The sequence below is a fragment of the Mirounga leonina genome, unplaced genomic scaffold (assembly GCF_011800145.1).
Source record: "Mirounga leonina isolate KUSES-001 unplaced genomic scaffold, KU_Mleo_1.0 Mir_129, whole genome shotgun sequence".
Taxonomy (NCBI): domain Eukaryota; kingdom Metazoa; phylum Chordata; class Mammalia; order Carnivora; family Phocidae; genus Mirounga; species Mirounga leonina.
In genome coordinates, this window is record NW_023270323.1 from 36,357,108 (window position 1) to 36,382,158 (window position 25,051).

Below are 25,051 nucleotides of genomic sequence, written 5' to 3' on the forward strand. Positions count from 1 at the left end.
ACAGTAAACCTACCATCATTAATTAGCTAAAATCAAGGAGAAATACACACCACACACAATTCTTGGCCCAGGTAACTACTCTACCACGGACCACATACTATTTTGGTTGCTTAATAAAGCAGTGAACATAAAAGCATTCTGACTCCTAATATACTACAATATAGTTTGACACAAAAGCCCACGTACTACTTTAACATTAAAAGCTGTTTTGCAAGACAAGCAGGTGAATTACACAACTTAATCATGCCCAAATATAGAGGAAGGACTTCATATATTTAAGGATAGTTACTTGGTTTGTCATGTAATGAAAGAGGTCCCAGTAAAACTATATACCAAGCACCAGGCTAAACGCTTAATAAGCACTTAACACTCAAAGTCTCTCTGGATAGAGATTCCATGTCCCTTTTATAGATGAAGGAATAGGTTCGGTAAAGTTAAAATGGTTTGCCCATTTTATAGTGGTAAGGAAGAGAGGCCCATTGTGAACCCAGCTCTAACTCAAAGGCCCACAGAGCACTTGATGCAGTGCTCTTTTGGAAAGGCAATTTCCTAACACTGAAACTTTCCCTTATTACCAAACACTAGTGCATTGTTCTTAGTACCTTCACCAATCTGCCTTTATGAAGCTGAGAATGAATGCTGTGGAGTACCCTAGGTGGACGCTCACACAACTACACTGTAACTCTACCTACAAATGAGAGTCAAGCCCTCACTGAGACCTGGGGAGAAAAAAAGATGGCCAAGAGGTCAAGTGTAAATGTATGGCATATGTAAACATCATAACAAGGGTAAGCCCCTGGGAAAGAAGTAGAAAGGGACTGAAGAAAGACACTTGTAACCATTCCTTCACTCATTAAAGATAACAAACCGGGTGCGTGGGTGGCTCAGTTGGTTAAGCAACTGCCTTCGGCTCAGGTCATGATCCTGGAGTCCCTGGATTGAGTCCCGCATCAGGCTCCCTGCTCGGCGGGAAGCCTGCTTCTCCCTCTCCCACTCCCCGTTTGTGTTCCCTCTCTCGCTGTGTCTTTCTCTGTCAAATAAATAAATAAAATCTTTATAAATGAATGAATGAATGAATGAATGAATGAATGCTTGAAAATTCATTTTGCCTTTTGCCGATAAAGAGTCTTGCAAAAGAGGCTGGAGGGTGAATCACTCTCAATATGAAATACCCATTCTTTAGGACTCAGGACCTTCCAGGTCATTCGCTGTATTCAGACAGAACGCAATCCACTTGTTTTGATGCTTTGCATAGCCAGAGGTTTCTCCATCACCCTCCCCCCTTTCTTTCAACTCAACAAAAACACATTAAAACACATTTCTCCATTAACAAAAAAAGCAGACTCTTATTAAGAAGATGGTTTATCACTATCCTTTGAATTTCATTTTTTTTCTCAGAGTTTCATTAAATACAGTAAAATGCTTAAAACAGTACCTTGGCAGTCAATACTCAGTGTAACTCAACTTATTTTCCCTTCAATGCATCTTTTTCCAATTGTGAGCCAAAATGTACTAACACCAGACCTGCTACTGAGAAAAGGTATTTATGTCATAGCTGTTAAGGGAACCTGTGATTGGGAAGTAATTACTATGTAAAGCATGCTATGAACTGTCTTCAGGTTGTTTCTCCCTGACCTCCATCTCCCAGAAAAGTACAGTATGGGAAGATACGCTCTGGACTACTACCCCCTGGACTGTTACCCCAAACAAGAGATTGCCATGACCTTTCTACCTACCATGGGTTATCAGACATAATACTTTTAGAATTAATATACTTGCAATTCTAGCAAAATAAATTTGGTTTGATACTTGACGTACCAATAATAAACAAAGGCATAAAATGCTTTTTAAAACTTTATTTCAACATAACTATGCTTACAGAAATACACTCATACTGGTTAATAGAATGCAATTTAAGTTTAACTTATCCTACACAATTTGGACCAAAGACTTGGTACATGGTTTAAGCTTTAAAAAAAAAAAAAAGGATTTGCAATCTGGTTTATTTTTCATCTATTACAAATGTATATAAAAGATCCTCCCATCAAATGCTGCTAAAGCAGGCAGCAAGAACCTTGAGATATTAACCTTTGGTTTGTCTCGGAAAAATAACACGTATTGCACTGTAAAAGTTTATAAAATTGGTGCAACAAAACATCGTTGTAATGTTTCAATGCCAGTTTACAAAGATCAATTAACTAATGGATGTTGAAAAGGGTGGGGAGAGCCTATGTACACAAGTGAAAATGTAAAAGCTATCTGATTTAGTTAAAATTGCATGTAGATTGCAAGTCTACACAAACCAAGATTCAGATAATTTATTGAATCTGAATTAACACTATCAGATCAGTTCATCTGCTGAGGTCAACAAGGAAACTGCACACACTAAGTGTTTTTCTGGTTTATGCAATATTAAGTTTCTTCCCCAGCTTTTCAGTCCAGAACTGTTATTATACTACAGGCAAGGTATTCCTTCCATTGTCAACATTCATGGGGTGACATGTGATGAGGTCTACTTGGGTTTAAATTTATTTGCATTAGCACTTATATGCAAAATAGTCCCCAAAGTTAAAGACCACATGACTTTAGAAGTAACTCTAAAAAATAAAATGGCCCTTCTTGGAAGACTAGAACAAAACATCCAGCCATAGTTATAAGAAGGCTTATCAGAAATGCAGCCCCTTATGAATTACACCTCAATAAAAAAAAGTAGCCCCAAAGAAGCAGCTCTGAAAAGAGGAAAAAATATAACTTAAGATATCTTGAAAACCAATGTGAATATAGGTTCAGAAGATAAAAGAGATACATTTTCATAAGACTACCTAGGATTAGGCTTATAATGTATTCTAGTATTTCAAGTTTATCTCTAGTTACTAAACATCAATTTACAAATAACATATTCACTTTTTATTCCTTTAACAAAAGGGAAAATTCTAGTTTCAATTCTATCCAGTGGAGGGGAAACTGAGAAAACAAAGATTCAAACAGTTCCATGCAAATATCACATTTTTCAAATGGAAGAACTCCCAACTAAACCAGAAGTTCAAATTACTAATATATTTTTCATTGAAACAATTTTTAACAAGTACAATACATGGCATTAAGGTTCAGAACCTAATATAGGCCTGAAAATCAAGTCCTTGTTTTCTGGAAGAAAGGCCTCAAGTCCCACTCAATTTCCAGTAACAATGTTTTCACAGATCAATTTAATAATAAGGGGTTTTAATTTCCTTCATATTTTGTTTTTAGCATTCTAGTCTTAAAACTAGATTAAGAAAATTAGTCCAATTCCCCAGAAGTCTAATTTTTTTCTTTTGTAGCATGAAAGAATCCACAAAACCTCTTCCCCAAACTGATTCCCAATCTCCAATCTGTACTTAACATGAGTGTTTTCATATAGAATGTAAAAGGTAACTTACATAAAATGTACCCATGAACATTAAAACTAGTTGTTAGAAAGATTTAACTAGCTTTATAATTTAAGTTTTAAAACATAAATATTTGCAGCTTGATCTTCTGTTGACAATGATTGTCGGAGCCGTGAATTCATCTAGAATTCAACATCATTTATAAATTCCCATTCATGCACACAAAACATACACCATTAACACACAACTTACTCCTCATGTCTTGAGAGAATCTTCTCTTCTTTAAATCTTTGGCCTCCCAGTCAATTCCAAGTTCAAATGTCTTTTAACTCAAACTTCACTCTCAGATTTTTAACAAGTTTTCCACCCACACTTCATCAATGCTTTTCCTAATCTTTCATGTTGCATTGCCAAACTCTGATACCTGCCTCAAAGAGATCACCAGATAAAAGAAAATAAATGAAATATAAAGTGGTTATTTCAGAACAGAACATGGGAGGATCAGAATTGTCCAAGATTCCCTACTGGGATCATACTTTGACTGAAATGAATTAACTGCTATCAGCAAGGAAAATCCCGTTGGATTCTTTCATATTCTTTGGCAACTGGCCAAAGTACCTACCAAGAAAGTTTTAGAAGTACACTCTTTCTTAATACAAAGTGCCCCCACAGGAACACCAGGATAGCTGCAATTCATTTGAGGCCTCACCTGTAGAAAGAGGCTGTCACAGGGACAGCCAGGACACCCACTAGTTTGTGGAGATCCCTGAGAAAGTGTGATTTTTTAAAATCTGGACTGTACTTAAGTTTCACCTGCCTTTTTCATTGTATTCATAGAAAGTAAGTAGCAGCTGGTCTACCAGCCCTCATACTACCTCTCTCAACCTAGTTTGCTGTAAAATTGCTATGGCTTTGGAATCTCACAACTGATAATTCTGTATAACTTGAAGGAGTAATTATGTCTCCTAATTCCAGGTTTGCAGTTTCCAAATATCACTTACAGTTCGTTATTCAGCTGAGTAGCCATATGGACACCAACCATCTATGGAAAAAGGTCTTCTTCAAAGATATTTATGACTTAACACTGTACACCTAGGAAGTAGTTATACTAAAACAAGCCAAAAATTTTTACTTATGGTTGGTATCTGAGATAAAAACCCATTTAATATAGAGCCTAGTGGTTTATTTACTGTAAAGGTCAAAATGAGAGCTGTGAACTCACTATATCCTTTTAAAATAAATAACTTATGTGAAATACAGATTCGGCATAGATATAAGATGTGAAATTCAGAATCAATGGATTGAACCTGCATGTTTCATTTGCTCACAAATTTGCAAACACTAATAATATTCTGCAAAAAAGACAATTGCAGCAAAGGAAAAAGAAAACTGCCCTTTTGCAAACAAGACTAAAAAGCATCCCTCCAAAGAGGACAAAATAAACATGCATATATATGTATAAAGTGTTACTGTTCAACAAATACTATTTCTAGAAAAAAATTGAACTGCATAGGTTAAAAAAAAAACAACAATGTGCAACATCTTAAGCCATTAAAGCACCAAAAAAAACCACGAAAAAACAAAACAAAAAAAACCACACCAAAATCATAATGACGATTAACATAAACAAATAAGAAATATTGATCAAAACTCAGGAAGTAAATACCTGGACTGATACAATGTCCACTGTTGGGAGAATTTTTCTTCAATTTAAATGTCTCTTCTCATCTCTAAAAAAATTTTAAAGTGCTAACTTTATATAAAGCAGGCAAATTCTTCAAGTAATTTGCTATTTAAGTATGCCAATTTTTATAGAACTAAACAAAGAACTAAGAAAAAAACTAATGTGAAACAAGAAGACAGACATGGCAAGAAAAGTGACAAGTTACAGCCAGACAAAGCAACAGAATGCTACAATACCACCTTGGCCTTCTCATTTCAATTAAATGTATAAGCTAACAGATTTAGGTGTCTGCTGGTTTAGTACACTAACTTCCTTGGATTTGCTAAAATTTATCCATCAATAGGTATAGAGTCCTAAGGAAAAGAGTGCCACTTAAAAATCAACATCGGACACTAATTAAAGCAATTTAAAAAATAAAAGGTTGTCTACAACTATAAATGAATATTAAATGTAATAGATCTTATAAACTAAGAACTGAAGCCTTATCCTAAGTTTAATTACTCCTGCCCTTTAGCTGCTTTTTCAAGGAAGTATACATTAACCAAATGGCGATTGAGGTGCTTGCTGTAATCTTTTTCCTTTCTAAAAGAGCGATCACAGAAGATACAAACAAAATCTCCCTCAGCCACTTTGACTGCCAAGGCTTCCTTTGCATTTTTCCTGTTGGTTTCTTGTGGAACTGGCCGGGCCCCATTCAATCCAGAGTCATCACTACCCTCTGACATGTTGTCACTTAGATCACTTCCATCATGACTGTGGATGCCTTCATCTTCATCCATTTCCTGAGACTCATTTACTGCTACAATGACAGGAGGTGATGTCACAGCAGTTTTGGACACTGCTTCGTGGTTTTCTATTGGTAGGGGAAGCAGCACTGGTGAAACTGGTTCTTCAACTGCTGGGTCTTTGCCAGGGGGATTCTCTGTTTTGTTCTCATCAGTGTCCATTTCCATTTCACAAAGCACAGTGTCAGCCTGACACTTAACATCTAAAATTTCACCCTCTGGCATAGTCAAGTTTTGTTCAGAGGATGAAATATTGGCAGATTCCTTGATAATAGCAGCAAGACCAGCTAGACTCTTCTCTGCCTCTTCTACTTTTTGAAGAGGGGCTTCTTTGCTTCCTTCGCCTTCAGTGAATAATTTTTGGTCTTTTGACTCCTCTTCTTTTAAGTTTTCCTTTGGCGGTGGTGTTGATGGTGGTGAGAGATCCTGTGCACCTGCACTTTCCTTCAGAAGTTGGCTATCTTTGACAGGCACTAAGCCAACTTCAATAAGGACTTGCTCCTTCCGTGCCATTTCACTCTGCGTGTTGGACTTTTCCTTTTTATCTTTTCGAGGAGACTTTTTGGGACTTGGTTCCATGTGAAGAGGAGGCTCTGTGGGAGGAGGAGGCTCCATCTGATCAACCTCCAGCTGAGCGGGCCCCATGGGAGGAGGTGGCTCTGTCTGAGCAGGGCCTATATGAGCAGACTCCATTGGAGGAGGCGGCTCCATCTGACCAACATCCATCTGAGCAGATTCCATGGCAGGGGGCGGCTCCATCTGAGCAGGCCCCCTGGGAGAAGGCTCCAAATGAGAAGGCCCCTTGGAAGGGGAAGGCTCCATCTGAGAAGGCCCCTTGGAAGGAGAGGGCTCCATCTGAGAAGGCCCCTTGGAAGGAGAGGGCTCCATCTGAGAAGGCCCCTTGGAAGGAGAGGGCTCCATCTGAGAAGGCCCCTTGGAAGGAGAAGGCTCCATTTGACCAGGCCCCCTGGGAGGAGAAGGTTCCATCTGAACAGGCCCCTTCTGAGCAGGCTCCTTTTGAGCAGGCTTGCTGCCTTTTTTACTTGACTTATTTTTCAGACTTTTCTTCTTTGTACTTTTTTTCGTGCAAGTATTTTGCTTTTTAGTCTCCTCTACTTTGCTATCAGCTTTTGGCACTTCCTGACTATTTTTGGATTTGCTTTCTGCCTTCTTTTTCTTTTTTGTCATAGGTTCCTCATCATTAACAGGATCTTTTAAGGAATGGGCTTCAGCTTCCATCCTCCTTTTGCTTTTCTTGGTTTTACAGGTTGTTTCTGAATTATTTCCTGTATGCACATCCATTTCTTTAGTTTCCATTGCGGATTTGCGAGTTCTGGTAGTCACTTGAGTTGAAGCATTACTACAAGACTTTTTCTCTTTTGAAATATTATCTTTTTTCTCCACTTTTACAGACCTCTCATTCTTCTTTCCAGCCACATCCCCCTTTATTTTTGTCTGTTCTGTTTCTTTTTTTTCATTGGTAATATTGTTATCGGGCAGGTCAGCCTCTCGCTTTTTGGTTTTCTTTAGTTTCACTTTTGAGACATCCATTGTTTTATTAGGACAAGTAGGATGCTTGGATTTGAAGTGATACTGCAGATTACACTTCTTGGAAGCTGCATAGTCGCATACAGGGCAATTGAACTGCCGTGGATTAACATGTAGCTCTACATGTTTTTTGAAGTTACTTCTATCTGCTGTTTTGTAGTCACAATGTGGACAGTTAAGAGGTTTAGGCCCATTATGAACCTGTCTTGCATGGCGGGTTACTTCATGTTGATTAGAGGCCACGTAACTGCACTGATCACATTTAAATGGCTTCTCACCTGAAGGTAAACAAGAGATGTTAGAGAGAACATAGATTAAGAAATGAAATCAAGCTTATATTAAAATATAAGGAATTGGATATGTTAAAACAAACACACACACAAGCTATTCATTGAGAAGACTGTATCATGCACTTTACATTTACCATATTTATTTGTAGATCTTTTCTCTACCCCTTGACAATGACTCTCATACCAAATGGAGGAACAATGACCTCATTTAACCATCCTCTCCTAAAAAGTTCATCAAGCTAGAGCTCTCAAACACTGTAAGAGAACAATGAATCATCAAGAAGTACACGACAATTACTGGCAAAGTTGGTTGGGCTCTAGATGTGAATTTTGGGGCAAGGGCACTCAAAGAGAAAAAATAATTTTATTTTATTATTTTATTTTTTTGAGAAAAGATAATTTTAAATGTTTTATGTTTAGTTAAAACAAATGACAATGGAGTAGAATATGTAACTCCCATACATTTTTAAGATAAATCTTGAGACTTCAAAAGAAATATCTTACACTCCAGGTTATACTCTCAGACCTTAGATGTAGAAGTTGTAAAAGTTTTAGCCTCAGGGAACAAAAGGCCTTTTCTTTAAATTTAACCCTTTTGTCCATCCTAGCAGGAGTAGAGTCAGCTTCACTCAGAAAAACTCGTCCAATGCCAGAATTGCTATTTTAAAGCAAAAATATAGCAAAGCCAGAAACTTTTTGATTTTTCCCTACCTTCTTTTAACAAATGGGTATAGAAACAACATAGATAAGAAAGGGCATACAAATAGATATGGTATGTAAAATAATCGAACAAAGTCATGATCACAGATCATAGGTACATACAAAACCAAAACCACCCCCACCCCCAAATTAAAGGTACAAGATTAACGCATTCTACCTGAATACATACCCATCTAGATCACACTCTAGTAAATATTACCAAATGGTATCCATACCCCACTGGTCCAATGGAATGCATAGTAGAAAAATGGAAATTGACATTTATGAAAATTCATCTCTGAAACATTCTCAAATTCATATCAAATCTAATTTTTTCATAAAGCAAATGTCTCAGACATTAAGTAAAACCATGGTAAGCTTTACATGATTAGAAAATGTCTGATGATAAAATAATCGCAGAAACAACTTATTCAGGTGTATCAGATTGGTTAGATTGGTTATGTAGCTAACTGGACAACTCTTTTCCACGTTAGACTACTAACAGATTCACAAATAGAGTAATGCCTCTATCTTGTCTTCTCTAGTGAATCACCTCAGTGGAGACAAACATTTGCTTAACATATATAGACACAGAATGGGGAAAAAATAGGTGGCATAATGATTAAGAACTATCTGGGGGATCAAATATGGGCTCTTCTCCAACTCAATGTGAGATCCTGAGTAAGGTACTGAAAACTCTCTCTCTAAGGCTCAATTTCTTTACCTGTAAAAATACTTTTACGTGTTATGAGGTATAAATAATTTAATCCATATAAAGCACTTAGCATGGAACAGAGAGCCAAGCAGTCCATATATATTCCCTATAAATCATCACTTTTGGAACAGGTACTTTTAGTATGGGTAAACAAAAGGCAAGATTCATTTTGCCTTTCCATTTTAAACCCTACCTCTGAGTAAACAAGTAGCTGATGAATGAAGTTTATCTCTTTAAGAAAATATTTGTGCTAATAAAAGAATTACAATGGAAATATTGCCATTGTATAACCCCTAATAAATGCGGGTATTTACACAGCAAGCATCAATCAAAGTGCAAGCCTCCACCTATGAAATGGTCAGAGAATGGGAGTTCATAAAAATCTATTTAAATTTTGATGGCAAAATTTACTTGCTCCATTCATTCTCCCCCCCTCAATTTTATTTTCTTGCCTTTAAATCTTGTGTATTAGATCTAGGCATTAAAACTATACAGGTTATTAGTATCTAGTTAAATATATGTTTTTTGCCTTTTATCAGATTTTAATTCTTTTCCAATTCTAGTATTTATGTTTTTCATCTTTATAAACATGTCAGATGTCTATTTTATTCTTCCCAAATTAACTTAAAGGTATATAGCAAATTCAAAAGAGCAAAGATTTTTACACACTTCACATGTTTTTATCAAGAAGAATGCAGAAAGAACAGCAAGGGGACTTTTTAAAGTGTAATGGGGCATACAACTGATTACTACTTAGCAAAAAACCACAAAGTTCTTATAAAGCAGCACGGGATGAATGTCAAAAACATCTTACAGAAGAATGTCATAATACTCTTTTTGATATAAGTCAGACTCTCGGTTGGGGGTAGACTGGAAAGGGTAAGGAGGGAACTTTTCTGAGGGTGTAAAAATGTTTCAGGTCTTTCTCTAGGGGGCAGTCAAACAGGAGAAACCATGTGAAGTCACTGACCTGTGTGCTTCAGATACGTGTATGCATTTTCATGTGTGTAAATTGAACCTCAATAGAATACTGTTTAAAAATTTATTCTATACACCTGAAACTAATGTAACATTGTGTATCAACTATACTTCAATAAAAACGTTTACTGAACAAAAAAAGCCCAAACTGCATAGTAAATTCAATTTGACATGACATACTAAAATGAGAAATAAAATAGCAAAGACACAGGGAAGAAAACTTATTCTAGAATTCATGAAGACTCCATCGGGCTCCCTGCTCGGCAGGAAGCCTGCTTCTCGCTCTCCCACTCCCCCTGCTTGTGTTCCTGCTCTCGCTATCTCTCTCTCTGTCAAATAAATAAATAAAATCTTTAAAAAAAAAAAATAGAATTCATGAAGACTCTCAAACCATAATGTCTTTCAAATAAGCCCAGCCATTAAAATAGTGCCTCCATAATAATTATCAAATACTTGGTGAAAGGAAAATAAACTTAGGGTTGAAAAAAATACTTTTCCATCTTAAAAAGAGTAATAAACGAGGCAGAACTTGGCAAGTTGTTAATCTCCTTTAACAAAAGCATCCATTACACTCATTGTGGAAAAATATTCAAAATGAATTCCTATGCAAGCAGAATGGGGAACTAGCCATTATATAAAATATTATCATTAACAGCAAATACAAACTGGATGTATTTCATCTAGAACAAAATATTTCATCCAGGATGAAATGGTAGCATCTCCATTGAGAATAAGAAAGGGAGAGCTGTGGATAATGTCAGCCAGGTGAAGGATACTTTAATACCATCAGGGAGAAACACCAATAAAATGGAGAATAACACCACATAAGGTTAGATTAGTTTAGGGTGTCAATTTTTCACCTCATCAACATTCTGATCCCTTCCTAATTTGGCCTAAAAAAACCCCACCCTATGGTTGGAAATGCTCTAAGTAAATAACCATTGTCCTTTTGCTTTATAAATGAATCTGTCAGTTAAGCTAAAATGTATCAACTCCACAGAGCCTAATCTCTTCCAAAAATAAGAGAATGAGCACATACTTTTCTTCTCTAAAATACACTCACATGAACCAGGAACAAACAAGCCCCTGGGGACCTTAAAGATCAGACTCCAGACCACAGAGAAGGCACCCAAGATATTCACTCCATGCAACCCATTCAAAAAGACTACCGATCCAATTTGACCTAATTTAGCCTCACTGATCCAATTTGACCTAATTTAGCCTCACTTTACTTACAAGTGCTATCAGTAACTTCAATTAAAAGTATTAAAACGTAAGATCTTCTGTAAATAATTGCACACTCATACACAAAACAAACTAACCATGTTTGCTTCCTGTTTGCAACTCAAACTATTGGCACCCAATAAAAGACATGTCTCTGCTCTCTCCATACTCTGTGGTTCCAATTTCGTTATGCTATAGCTTTTTTTTTTAATTTTTTTTTTTTTAAGATTTTATGTATTTGCAAGAGAGAGAATGAGAGACAGAGAGCATGAGAGGAAGGAGGGCAGAGGGAGAAGCAGACTCCCTGCCGAGCAGGGAGCCCGATGTGGGACTCGATCCTGGGACTCCAGGATCATGACCTGAGCCAAAGGCAGTTGCTTAACCAACTGAGCCACCCAGGTGCCCTATGCTATAGCTTCTTGAGCCACTTTCTGAGCCATAATTTTGTTTTAACCATGCTGATAACTGAAAATTGGAGGGGTGAGTTTAAGCTAAATCCCAGCTCTTCTGATTTAAAGGAATGACAATTAACCACAATAAAAGCATTTATCCTAAATCTGTGTCCTAATCCATAAACTAGGATTAAGTATTTAAGGATACTAAGATTAGAGATAACAAATCCCAATTTCTCAGTACCTGGCATATAATAAATAGTAGCTACTATTGGGGTGTCTGGCTGGTTCAGTCAATAGGGCATGTGACTCTTGATCTTGGGGTTGTGAGTTTAAGACCCACACTGGGTGTAGAGATTATTTAGAAAAATAAAATCTTTATGGGGCGCCTGGGTGGCTCAGTTGGTTAAGCAACTGCCTTCGGCTCTGGTCATGATCCTGGAGTCCCTGGATCGAGTCCCGCATTGGGCTCCCTGCTCAGCAGGGAGTCTGCTTCTCCCTCTGACCGTTCCCCCCTCTCATGTGCTCTCTCTCTCTCTCTCATTCTCGCTCTCTCAAATAAATAAATAAAATCTTAAAAAAAAAAAAGAAAAAGAAAATCTTTAAAAATAGTAGCTACTACTCATTAAGAGACTTTTAAAATACTTGCTGTACTGTAACAGTACTGAATTATCATCTTTTAATACAGCAAAGAGATTCAAAAGACAACAGTTAGCAAACACAAAATTATTCAAGCAGAAGTTACTGACTGGTGTAAAACACCACAGACACTTAAACAGTGACAAAAGTATTATCCATTCAATGAAAAAGATACAAGTATGTCAACATTCTAATCCAATAACCCAGCAACACTAATAGTGGGTCAACCAGATAGGACTTCAAATGGGACACATTAAGTAGAATTCAAGCATTCATATTTAATTTCCAGTGTACAAGTAATACAAGGCACAGGGACAGAGGAAAAACCAAATGACACCGTAAGAAAGCAAGTAAGACAAATTCAGAAAGGGGGGCATTCTACAGGAAAAATGGCCACATTTCTTCAATGCCTAGTTTAGTTTCCCCATTGGTAAAATGGGGACAGCAATAGAACTTATACATTATTGGATAGTTAGTTATAAAGGACTAAAATTAGCTAACTCACATAAAACTCTTAAATGTTTTAAGGACTAGAACACAACTATCAATAGAACACGATGCCTACCCTCAACAAAGCCTGAGAGAGCATCCAAATTACCCTCAGAAAATGAAACCAGGAAGTACCTAAGCAATAAACTCAGGTTTCTGGTTAAGTGACTCAACTCAATAGCTTAGGAGATTTAGAAAGAACACTCAAAGTATATTAAAATGACAAGCTTTAGGGTGAAGAAAAGCTAGCAAACACATTATGTGACCCCTTCATAGCTGCTCAAATCAGAATCTGTACTATAATCAAATGTTACTCAATCACTGACTCAAAACAGTGATATCCAATAGAAATAAAATGCAAGCAATGTATGTAATTTTAAATTTTCTGGTAGTCACATTTACAAAGGTAAAAAACAGGTAAAATTAAATTTTACTACTTATTTAACCCAATATAACTAATGTCATGTCAACATGTAATCAATACTTTAAAAAAAAATTTTAAGTTTTATTTAAGTCATCTCTACCCCCAAAATGGGGCTCTAACTCATGACCCCGAGATCAAGAATCACATGCTCCTCCAACTGAGCCAGCCAGGCACCCCAAAATAGGTATTTTACGTGCTTTTATTTATGTTGTTTGAATTCTGCTATGTATTTTATACTTTTCAAATTACATTTCACAAGCTTAATAACCACATGGCTAGTGGATACACAAGCAGACTACACAAATTTCAGGCAATTAATTAACGTAAGATAGACGAGTCTACATAGACTTCTGTTAACACCAAGATTTTGCCATAGTTTCCCTACAGGAGTATATATTCCAAATTTGTAAGGAGAGTATTCTGATCAGTTGTGGTGGTTCACCAAGGGTCAAGTGTCAATTGTAGCCAAAATGAATTATCCTTTCAAGACCACCTATGCTATATTTACTTTTTAACTCTGCCATCTACCTACCTTGATAATGGGGACCAATTCTGGCTAATGATCACAATTATTTCACTCACTGGAGTGCATTTCTAGCCCTGCATTTTATCTATTATAGGTTAATAAATTGAGATCCTGGATTATCTATTATTCTTTAAAGTTTGGCTTTTGTAAATCAGTCCACAGAAACCCTATCAGCTCTCAAAAGAGGACAAACCCACATTTCAGGACCTGAGAAGTTAAGAAGGAATCTCTGTAACCTGGAAACCAACACTATGAAACTTGGTGTTATATTGTGTTGGGAGGCGGGGAGAGGGTGAGAAGGTAAGGGGTTGCTCAAAACGTACAAACCAGTGTTGGTCTATAACAGCATTTCAAGTTTTATTAGTCACAGAACTTTAAGATCTGATGAAAATTATGGACCTTCCACCCAGAAACAGTGCATGCATACATTTATATTCAGTTTCAAGAGTTCCACCTATGGATTCCTCATTAAGAGCCTACATTTAGATACAGCGCCACATGAATACGACACTGATTTTTAACTCTAACTTCTAAATTATGTTAAAAATAAATCATAAGTTGATTTTTAAATAAATAAATAAATCATAAATAATGACCCAGTTGCAGGTCTAGAAGAACTTCCTTATACTGATAAGTATTGTTTACTAAAAATCATAGAAGGGTTACCATTTCTTACCAACCTGAATGAGTACGCATATGTCTAGTTAGATGAGTCTTCTGAGAACTTGAGTAAGGACAAAGTTCACATTTATATGGGCGTTCCCCTGCAAAAATATAATGATTAGGGTTTAATTATGATAAAATAAGGGAAATACAATTCTCACTAACAATATACATAATACTCAGTATTGAGCATTTTTTGATAAGGATTCTTTTCCTATTCCTGGCAAAATGGTCAATTTTTTATCAGGTGTTAGACATGTAAATGATTTAATTCAGAATTCACGTAACTACATTTCAGCTTTGTTGACAAAAAAGATCACTGGTGGGCGCCTGGGTGGCTCAGTTGTTAAGCGTCTGCCTTCGGCTCAGGTCATGATCCCAGGGTCCTGGGATCGAGTCCCACATCGGGCTCCCTGCTCGGCAGGAAGCCCGCTTCTCCCTCTCCCACTCCCCCTGCTTGTGTTCCTGCTCTCGCTATCTCTCTGTCAAATAAATAAATAAAATCTTTAAAAAAAAAAAAAAAAGATCACTGGCTTTCTGAATTCTCATAGCCCTTTTAATTTTCACAGTAATGCTACACACTATCACATTAAATATTAAGAACTAAATAATTATCTTGATAAGTTATCAAGGAGCATCCTTTTTTTCTTTTTTAATTAGAATTACCCTTAGGAAAAAAATGTACCCAAATCTTCTCATGCTGTCACTTGGAATTTTTTATTCTTGTGAAGGATAAATCTATCATTTGAAATTGTTAGCTTAAAAGCAAGAAAACTTGAGTGGGGATGCTTAAGCCAAAAATTTCAAGTAATAGCCCTTTCATGAAATAGATCAGTACTGGTTAAGGCAAATGATGCTCATAAAGCCATTAGGACTGACAGCAACTGAAGATGAGAGGATAATAACGGCAGGAAATGTATATTTTTTGGGTATGGTTTGTCAACCACAAAACAGGTTTTTTTAAAAAGCTTGGCTATTAAAAAAAAAGCTTGACAATTTGTAATTTGTTTTCATCTGTCTTTGGCCACAAGATAGTAATTACAACCTTGGGCAAGTTTCCTCAGTAAAAGTAAAAGCGCCTTCACTTCCTAGAATTGTGAGAATTTAAGTTTAAGGTAATACAGAACATTTGACATTGTGCCTGGCACATAGTAAAGCCCTCAATAAATACCAGTTATTATTTTGCCTATACAGTAAGTTATAGTAACAGATGTGTCTAGTAAAATGGACAAGGAAAAGAAAAAACAAAGTGAAAAAAGAGGAAGAATACTGTAATGAGTAGGAAATGTGTTCCTAGTAACTGTACAGCTGTTATTGGTTGGTAGCTACAGATTAGCTATAAATAGGTCACACCAAAAGAATTCCTACTTCAACCTGGAAGAATTTTAGCTTAAAAAATGTTGAATGTATTCCTATAAATATACATGTAAGTGACAGATAAGCACATGAAAAGATTCACAATATCTTTACCCATGACGGAAATGCATATCAAAACCACAATGAGATGAAGACTTCACATCCATGAGGATGGCTATAATCAAAAGGACAAATGTTAAAGAGTATTGGTGAGAATATGGAAAAATCGGAACACTCATACAATGTGAAACTGTAAAATCGTGCAGCCACTTTGGACAATAGTTTAGCAGTTCCTCAAATGACTAAACATAGTTACCACATGGCCTAGCAATTCCACTCCTAGGTATGAACAGTTGACCCTTGAACAACATGGGTTTCAGCTGTGTAGGTCCCTTTATACATGATTTTTTGGTTTTTTTTTTTTTCAATAAACACAATACAGTTCTGTAAATTTATTTTCTCTTCCTCATGGATTTTTTTCTTCTTTTAAAAACATTTATTTATTTATTTGAAAGCGAGAATGAGCAGGGCAGAGGGAGAGAATGCCAAGCAGCCTCCCGGCAGAGTGTAGAACCCTTGGGCCTGAGATCAGAACCTCTACCGAAATCAAGTCAGATGCTTCACCGACTGAGCCACCCAAGGTGCCCCCTCATGGATTTTCTTCATTTTCTTTTTTCTAGCTTAAGAATACAGTATATAGGGGCGCCTGGGTGGCTCAGTCGTTAAGCGTCTGCCTTTGGCTCAGGTCATGATCCCAGGGTCCTGGGATTGAGCCCCACATTGGGCTCCCTGCTTGGCGGGGGGCCTGCTTCTCCCTCTGCTTCTGTTCCCTCTCTCACTGTGTCTCTCTGTCAAATAAATAAAACCTTAAAAAAAAAAAAAAGAATACAGTATATAATACATACAACATATAAAATGTGTTAATCAGTTATGTTATTGGTAAGGCATCTGGTCAACAGTAGGCTATTAGTGATTAAGTTTTGGGGGAGTCAAAAGGTATGTGCAGATTTCAACCACCCCTAATCCCCGCATTGTTCAAGGGTCAAGTGTATATATCCAAGAGAAATAAAAACATGTGTTCACACAAACTTGCATACGAATGTTCAAAGAATTATTCACAATAGCCAAAAAAATGGAAAACAATCCAAATATTCTGATGAATGGATAAACAAAATGTGCTATATCCCTACAAGAGATTATTTTTGGCAACAAAAGGAAAACAAGTACTGTACATAGGACATGGAGGAACCTTGAAAACATTATGCTAAGTGAAAGAAGGCAGTCACAAAGGACCATATATTACTGTATGATTCTATTTATGTGAAATGTCTAGAATGAGCCAATCCACAGTGAATTGTTATGGTATGTAAAATGTATCTCAATTAAGCTGTCACAGAAAGAAAAGTTAATGGAAGAAAAATCAAATACCATTATAGATAAACATAAAGGATTCTTTATAAAAGATTGCTTCTATCTGTGCAATTCTACAAAACAGGCATAAATACTCTAGAAAACTCAGTGAATTTTCAGTCACACATAGTGGCAAAAATGTCATCCTTTAGAATTTGTGAACTTTTTTTTTTTTAAAGATTTTTTTTTATTTGAGAGAGAGAGAGAGGGAGGGAACAAGCAGGGGGAGGGACAGAGGGAGAGGGAGAAGCCGACTCTGCTGAGCAGGGAACCAATCCCAGGAACCTGGGATCATGACCCGGGCCAAAGGCAGATGCTTAACCAACTGAGCCACCCAGGGGCCCAGAATTTGTGAACTGGTTAAATATCAAACCCACAAAATTAAAAATCTTTTGATTGAAGACTCAAATGAAAGTAATCCTCAGCCCAACACCATGGTAATTACCCATAAAAAGAGAACTGAACTTTGACTCTTAGTTGTATATGTATGACCTTGGACACATCACTTCAGGGTTTCCTCTCAGTAAACGTGGGCTATTATAACTCAGTTCCTCAATAGATTGTTCTGCAGATTAGCACAGAAGTACCCAACACTGGCCACTCAAAGAACAGAAGAAACCCATTAAGTGAATGTGAAAACTAGGGTACTTAAATGAGAAGTGATTCTATTACTTATCTCTACTCTTCAGCATTAAATGAATTTATGTTTCTATAAACACAATTTTCAGAACCATGTATTTATCACCAGAGATACTCAGAATTTACAACATTCAAATATTATCCTCCCAATGTATGCACTACCAAATTGTTTTAAAAAGCTTACCAAAAATAAAAAATGACAAAGATAACATCAGGAAGAAAAAAATTATTTTCAAAAAGTATTAAGACCACACAAGTTTAACACTAAACGGGGGGGGGGGGGGACTAAAATGTGAAATGAGATACATACAATCCATGTTAGCTTACTGTGAAAATATCAACCTTAAATTAATGGGGAGAAAAACTTATGGATGGTACAGTTAACGCATAAAAAATATACCCATTAAAAATCAGTCACCTAAACTGCAATTAAAATAAACTACTCTAAAAAAATAAAAATAAAATAAATCACTCTACAAAAAAATTTTTAAATGGCCAAGAGTTCTTAGTTTTTTTCCCCCACTGTGGTGTGTGTGTGTTTGTTTGTTTTTTAAAGACTTATTTATTTTAGAGTGAGTAAGAGCACACGCACCCGCAAGCAGGGGTAGGGGTAGAGGAAATGGGAGAGAAGCAGACTCCCTCTCCGAGCACGGAGCATCTATGCAGGGCTCCATTCCAGGACCCTGAGATCATGACCTGAGCCCAAATTGAAAGTCGAGTCAGAGGTTTCACCGACTGAGCCACCCAGGCACCCCAAGAGATCTTGTTTAAAACAAAACAAAATGAAAACACTTTACATAAGAAAATTGGAAATACAAAAAAAAAGAAAAAAAAATTGGAAATACACACAAAATACTAAAAAGGTTTTCTAGTTCTCTCCATTTTCTTTTTGGTTCTAGAAATACTCTTAAGTTGACAAATTTAGATTTACAGTTGAAAACATTTTTAGTTTTGGGAAACATGAATTATCAAAATACAACTGACAAAAAAAATCAAAATGTATTAAGACAAAAGCACTGGGGTGCTGGTCATATTCTCTATGTTGACTTGCATGGTGGTTATGAGTACATATATTTGTAAAAGTCATCTATTATACTTAATTATTTAAAACAACTCATCGAAGTGTACAGATAAAAGTTATGCCATGGCTACTACCTGAAAGCTCTACAGATCACAGCCAATCTAAACTAATCCCCAAGGTTTTCAAAGAACTGTTAAATGAGTATGAAGTAATTATGGCTTAAGTATATATAGTGGCTAGGATTTATTTTAAGATATTATACATGAGGTTAGTTTAGTCTGTTTAATTCAAACTATTAAGTGATTAATGGGGTAGGATCTCCAAGTAACTTGACTTCCTATGCCATGTAATTTTGTAATGTTTGAACTTCTAGACTTTTGAAACTAAAATGGTTTCAAAGCATGGAGACAATCACAGATTACAACAAATTCCAAAGGATTTACAAACTTTTTTACTTGACTAGATTTTAAAGCCATATATATATAATACTGGAGCATTCTCCTGGAGCTTAGAAATCTTGCTGCAGACCTCTTCCTCTTTTTTTTTCTGAGTTTGAGAGAGAGCGCGCATGCACGCACGCCCACACGAAGGGGGTGGGGGGGAACAGGAGGACAGAGGGAGAGGGACAAACGGACTCTTGCCCAAGCAGGGCTTGATCCCACCAGCAGAGATTGTGACCTGAGCTGAAATCAAGTCAGGGCTCAACTGACTGAGCCACCCAGGTGCCCTGACATCTTTCTTGTAATTGAATTTCACCTGCAAGTTTTATTAAGTCTATCATGTCAGTAAAGCACTACTGATTGCCCTCCCCACGGTGCCCTACTTTACCGGTGGGGTTCAGTCCTACAGAGTGACAACGCTTGCAAAAGGGATCTTATGCAAACAGCATCCTACAACCCCTTTTTACTTGTGATCCAGACTACTGTACTAGATTACCCTAACCATTTTGTTCAGACCACTAATCAGTCCTCAAAGATACCAATTCTTAGCAGAAAAATGTAACGTAAGAAAACTACCAATAAGTTGCAAACATTTCCTTAAAAAATCAGACTCCTTGGGGCTCCTGGCTGGCTCAGTCAGTTCAGTGGTGCATGCAACTCTTGGGTCTCAGGGTCGTGAGTTCTAGCCCCATAATGGGCCTAAAGCTTACTTAAAATAAAAAAACTGAATGATTAAGGAGTGCTGAGGAGAAATGGGGAGCAACCACTAATAGGGTTTCTTTTTGGGTTGAAGATGTCCTAAAAACTGATTGTGGTGACAGTTACACAACCTTTGTGAATATACCAAAACCAGTGAATCTTAACTTTAAGCAGATGAATTCTGTGGTAATAGACTATATCTCAATAAAGCTGATATTTACCAAAAAAATTGCCAAATGTGATAAAATATCATTAACTAATGAATATAGGTAATGGGTACATGTTGGTATTTGAGATGTTTGAAATTTTTCATATTTTTAACATTGTTCCATTTTTTTGATAGAGTATACGTACATACTAGAAACATTCTCTTACCTGTATGAGTTCAAACATGCTGAAGAACATTATTTTTTGTCTGAAAAATAGCTGCCTTTTCCACGTGTTTGCTTTCTCAGGAAAATGATTTCAAGTGTGGTAATCCCACCAATCTTTTAAAAACTAACTTTTCACATTTCTATGTTTCGGAGACAAGGTTAAGTTGTTCCACTTAGGAACTCAATACCAAGACAAATTTTTTTAAAAGTTTAAGGCTTCTGTGAAATGGATCTATGCAAAGGTTAATCATTGAGTTTTCCTTTTTGCCTAAGTCCTCAATTCCTTTGGGAAACTATACTGCATCTTAGATGTAGTCACTATCAACTAAATACATCTTCCAAAAAAAAAAAAAAAAAGGTAGTCCAATTTAGCTAAATATCTATCCCAAGTTGTTAGAATACAAATTTTAACAAGAACATGGATAATATTTGTCTTGGCCATTCTTTGAAATAAGTGTTCTTCACTTATCCTCCAATCCCATATAGGTATTACCCCCATGGAGAGAGAAACTGAAGCACAAAGAGGTTAAATGACTTATCCAAGGTCACAAAGACGGCAAATAATGGAACCAGAACTTGACCCCAGAATCCCCTTTCTTCAGTACTACTTTAACTGCCTACTGAATTAACTATCAAAAGTGAGCTGAACTTAGGGACTCAAGGTACTCTTACCTGTATGAGTTCGAACATGTTGAACATAATTATTTTTTCTGTCTGAAAAATAGTTGCATTTTCCACATGTGTATACTTTCCTTGGAAAATGGTTTCTCAAGTGTTTCCTCCAGTGATATTCGCTTACTGTGGTGTATGTGCAAATGATACACTTGTAGACTCGCTCATTATCCCCAGCTCTGGTGTGGTGTTTCAGGTGAGCAGTATAGTGATCGTATCGATTGGTATTATAGCCACAGCGGTCACAGCGAATGGGGCCCTTGGAGAAATCTCCCTCCTCTGCAGTGGAAGACCCAGATTCTCTGGCTTTTGCTTGCTTCTCTGCACTTTCTTCCACAAAAAATTTCTTGGCACTATGAACTCTGATGTGATGCACAAACTGTTCTTCAGATTCGGCTTCATACTGGCATGGCTTACAGCGAAAAGGTTTGCTCTTCAAGTTCTTGCATTTGTCCTCTGCTCCAGGTGTCTCAGGGGGAAGATCTTTACTGGAGCTGTAAATTTCTGGGGCAGCAGCTGAGACCTCAAACACAGGCTGTGGTTCTACAACACTGAGTTCCAAACTTTCCAGTTCCATGTTTTCCAGTCCACTGGGTTCACCTTTTATTTCAGGGGACTCCTCAAGTCCTTCTCCATCACTATCTGAAAAGTTGTTATCTCCAACAGGCATCAATTCTGCCATCTGTCTTTCTTCACCAACCAGGTAATCACAGCAGCTGCCACTTACTTCCCCAGTTAAGGCCACATTTGCCAACATGATAAGCTGAGGCGCAGCCAATTCAGCTTTGGAGAGGTCATGCAAGTCATACATGTCGTTAGGCAAGGCCATGCCAATGTTGCCACTGCCCGAGAACAGGCCTCCTCCTCCAGAAGACTGCCCCATTACCTGGGTGGCCATGACTGTATTCTGAATTCAAAATAAGACAAAAAATGCAAAAAGTACCAGTTTAAACACAACATCCAAAACAGTGCTGTAATTCTTCATAACCTAAAAAATTCTTTTCAAATATAATCTTTAAATTCAATGAGCTTTGTTAATTGCTAAAATTAAGCTTTGAAATATTTTTGTACTACCAGATTTTCTTCACTGCACTCACCAAAAAAATTGCTATTATCCCTACAAAAAATTCTATCAATTCTATGACATAACTCATCCATCAACTAGGCCTACCACTGGCATGCCTTCCCTCAAGCACTTTTAATTTTTTTGGTGGGAAAAAAAAGTAACTTCATTTTCGATGTTAATTAAAATTATTTTTCGATTCAACACATTAATAGTAAATTGCTGTTCTCCCAATTCCCCCCTTCAACAGTTTACTGGTCAGAAAATGGAGAACTCCAAAACCATACTGTGCATTTGTTACGTACAAACATGTCTGGAAAGTAGAAGCCCGTAGTAATTGGTCAACTGAACTGAATTTCATATGAACTCAACTAACTCCAGAAGAATAAACTACTGTGAAAAAGTACCAGTTTATTATTTTTTTTAATGACTCGACCTGTTTAAAAGAAAAAAAAAATCGGACCTTTTCTGTAAAAAAAGGAAGCTTCGTGTATTCAAAACTTCACAAATGAAAATAAAGAAATTTTCAAAACCGCTAATAATCGTACAACTTAACCCGACAATCAGCAACTTTCTTGCATTGTGCTTGACTTGGCCTACTTGCTTAGTGGAAGCCATTACAAGATCACCTTCTTGAAAACATGTTGGGCTTTTAAAGTCGCCTTAAGCACGTTACTTTCCAATCTAAATGGTGCTATTCTGAAACTGAGCGCTGTCTTGCAAATTAGAAAAAGCAAAATAAGTGGCAAGCACTCAAAAAATCAAATCAAACCCCAAACACAAAAAGCAGTCCGTTTCACCCAGGTGCATAAACACAAACCGACTGAGCTATAATGTACCAAAAGTTGGAATCAAATGCCATCACAGAAAACAAACTGAGGGCCATAGCTGTCCCCGGGCTTAACAGCCCAGGCTACTCGGCAATTTACCCAAACATCGACTTTTCTAATACCCCCCAACCCTAACTACCGTCCCTAAAGGAATTTTCAGGTTTGTCCGGAAGGCCGTCTATGCACAGCCCGAAACCCAACGTGTTGCACGAATTCCTATGTGCGGCTGCACCAGCGCCTGCCTCGGCGGCGGCATTCCTGACTGAAATAGGCATTCGGCCATTTTCTCAAAATACCAAACACAAAGCAGCTCTTTGCAAACTCGGGCGCTCTCGCTTCCTCTCGGCTGGGCCCGCTCACTGCACACATTTCCACACCAACTCGCGGGAGTTGCCCCAACACTCGTCCTGAAGCTTTTCCTGAGTTCCCCAGCACTAAGAAAAAGCAAGGTGGGCAAACTCGGGGCGCCGTTGGGCCAGACCAAGTCTTCCCCATTCGGGGCTGCCCCCTCCCCGGTCCGCGGGCCCGAGTCTGGGAAGAGGAAGGAAAGTTACCGCGTTGCCGGCGTCCCGGCTCCTCTCACGGCCCCTGGGCTCACCCTCCGCAGAGGGCCCGGGAGGCTCCGCGGGCGCCCTCCGGAGGCGTCGGGCCCCTAGCGCCGGAGGGGGCCCCCACGCGCGCCGGCCGCCTCCCCCGCGCCCCGGAAGTTTGCGAACTCACTCCCCCACGGCGCCCCGCGAGACGCGCGCCCGGGCCCCGCCAGCGGGGGCGCCGAGGTGGCCGGGTGCGGAGGGCCGCGGCGGCGGGGCGGCCCGAGAGCAGAAATCGCTGTCCAGCCCCATTGGAGGAACCGCCCGGGCCGCGGGGCTGACTCAACCCGCCCGGCCGCACTCAACGGCGCCTTCCGGCGACAGGGAGAGGCCGGAGAGGGAGGGGGACGCGAGGGCCGCGGGCCGACGAGGGGCTGCGGCGGGATCTGGGAGCAGGAGGACGGGGAGGAAGTTTCAGGACCAGGGCCACAAGCAGCTCCGCTCCTCAGGACCCGACTCGAAGGGCGCCCGGGCCCGCGCGGAGGCGGCGGCCCGACCTCGACTGGGGAGGGGGTCCTGGCTCCAAGCCGCTCCCCAAGGACGCCCCCGGCCCAGCCCCCGGGCCGCGCCGGTGTAACCCGATCCCGCTCGGCCGCCCGCCTCCGCCCCGCGCTGCGGCCGCCGCCGGAGCCACAGTATCTGCAAATCAGCCCTGGACAGCGCCTCGCTCCGCGTCCTTCCGCGCCCTCCCCCTGCCACTGCCGCCGCCGCCCGGCCGGCCTTCCCCCACCCCGACCGAGCCCCCAGTGCTGCGCCGCGCTTACCGGCCTTCCTAGGCGAGGAGGGGCGGGAGACACGGCGTCGCCGCTCCTTCTCCGACTACTTTTCTTTGTTGCTGGAGTTTCGGGGGGAGGGGTGGGGGAGGATGGAAAAGTTGGGCGCTGGGGACGTCGAGGCCCGCGAAGGCCCAGGAGTGGGAGTGCAGAGAGTGCTCAGGCCGCCGGCTCTCGCCCCGCCGTCCCGGCCGCCGCCGCCGCCGCCGCCGCCGGGGTTTGTGGCCCGGGGCCTCGGCGGCGCTTGCTCTGCTGCTGCGCCGCGAGCTCGCGGGAGCCGCACATTCCAGCACAGGAGGCTGCGCCGCGCACCCAGCCCGCGCCGCCGCCGCCGCCGCCGCCGCCGCCGCCGCCCGGGGGACACGCCCCCTCCACCGCCCGCGCGCGCCCGCGGGACACGCCCACTCCGCCGCCCGCGCGCGTGGCCGTCCGGCGCGCCCCGCCCCTTGGCGAAGGGGGTTGCTCTGGGCCCTGGCTGGGCTGTGGGCGCGCCTAGGGGGAGCCGCACCTAATCCGCCTGGCCCCTCACTCTTGCCCTTAGGTCAAAGAAGAGACGAGCCCCGGTCCCTTTCTTGATTTCTTTCATAAACAAACAACAGAAGAGTTGCCCCCTAGCCCTGGCGTGCAAGGATGAGAATAGAGCTGTTAAAAGAAAAATCTGCAGGCTTTGACCGTTCTCTTTAGAACTATTGTCACCCGCCTTTCAAGTCTAAAGCGCTCGAAAATACCCTTTAGAATCTCTTGAAATCTCCATCCATAG

General features: G+C 39.5%; 1 protein-coding gene across 2 annotated transcripts; it reads right to left on the reverse strand.

Moving 5' to 3' along the window:
• Positions 1 to 2,020: 2,020 nt before the first annotated feature.
• On the reverse strand, positions 2,021 to 24,591 carry REST (RE1 silencing transcription factor). Of its 2 annotated transcripts, none has more exons than XM_035004908.1 (4): positions 24,283 to 24,591; positions 21,036 to 21,942; positions 14,442 to 14,525; positions 2,021 to 7,663 (listed from the first exon to the last, which is right to left on the reverse strand). In XM_035004908.1, exons 2-4 carry the CDS (start codon positions 21,931 to 21,933, stop codon positions 5,550 to 5,552), a joined length of 3,096 nt encoding a protein of 1,031 aa, XP_034860799.1. In that variant the 5' UTR covers positions 21,934 to 21,942; positions 24,283 to 24,591; the 3' UTR covers positions 2,021 to 5,549. The 2 variants fall into 2 exon arrangements, with proteins under 2 accessions (XP_034860799.1, XP_034860800.1); XM_035004909.1 differs by lacking the exon at positions 24,283 to 24,591 and adding an exon at positions 23,483 to 23,635.
• Positions 24,592 to 25,051: the final 460 nt, after the last annotated feature.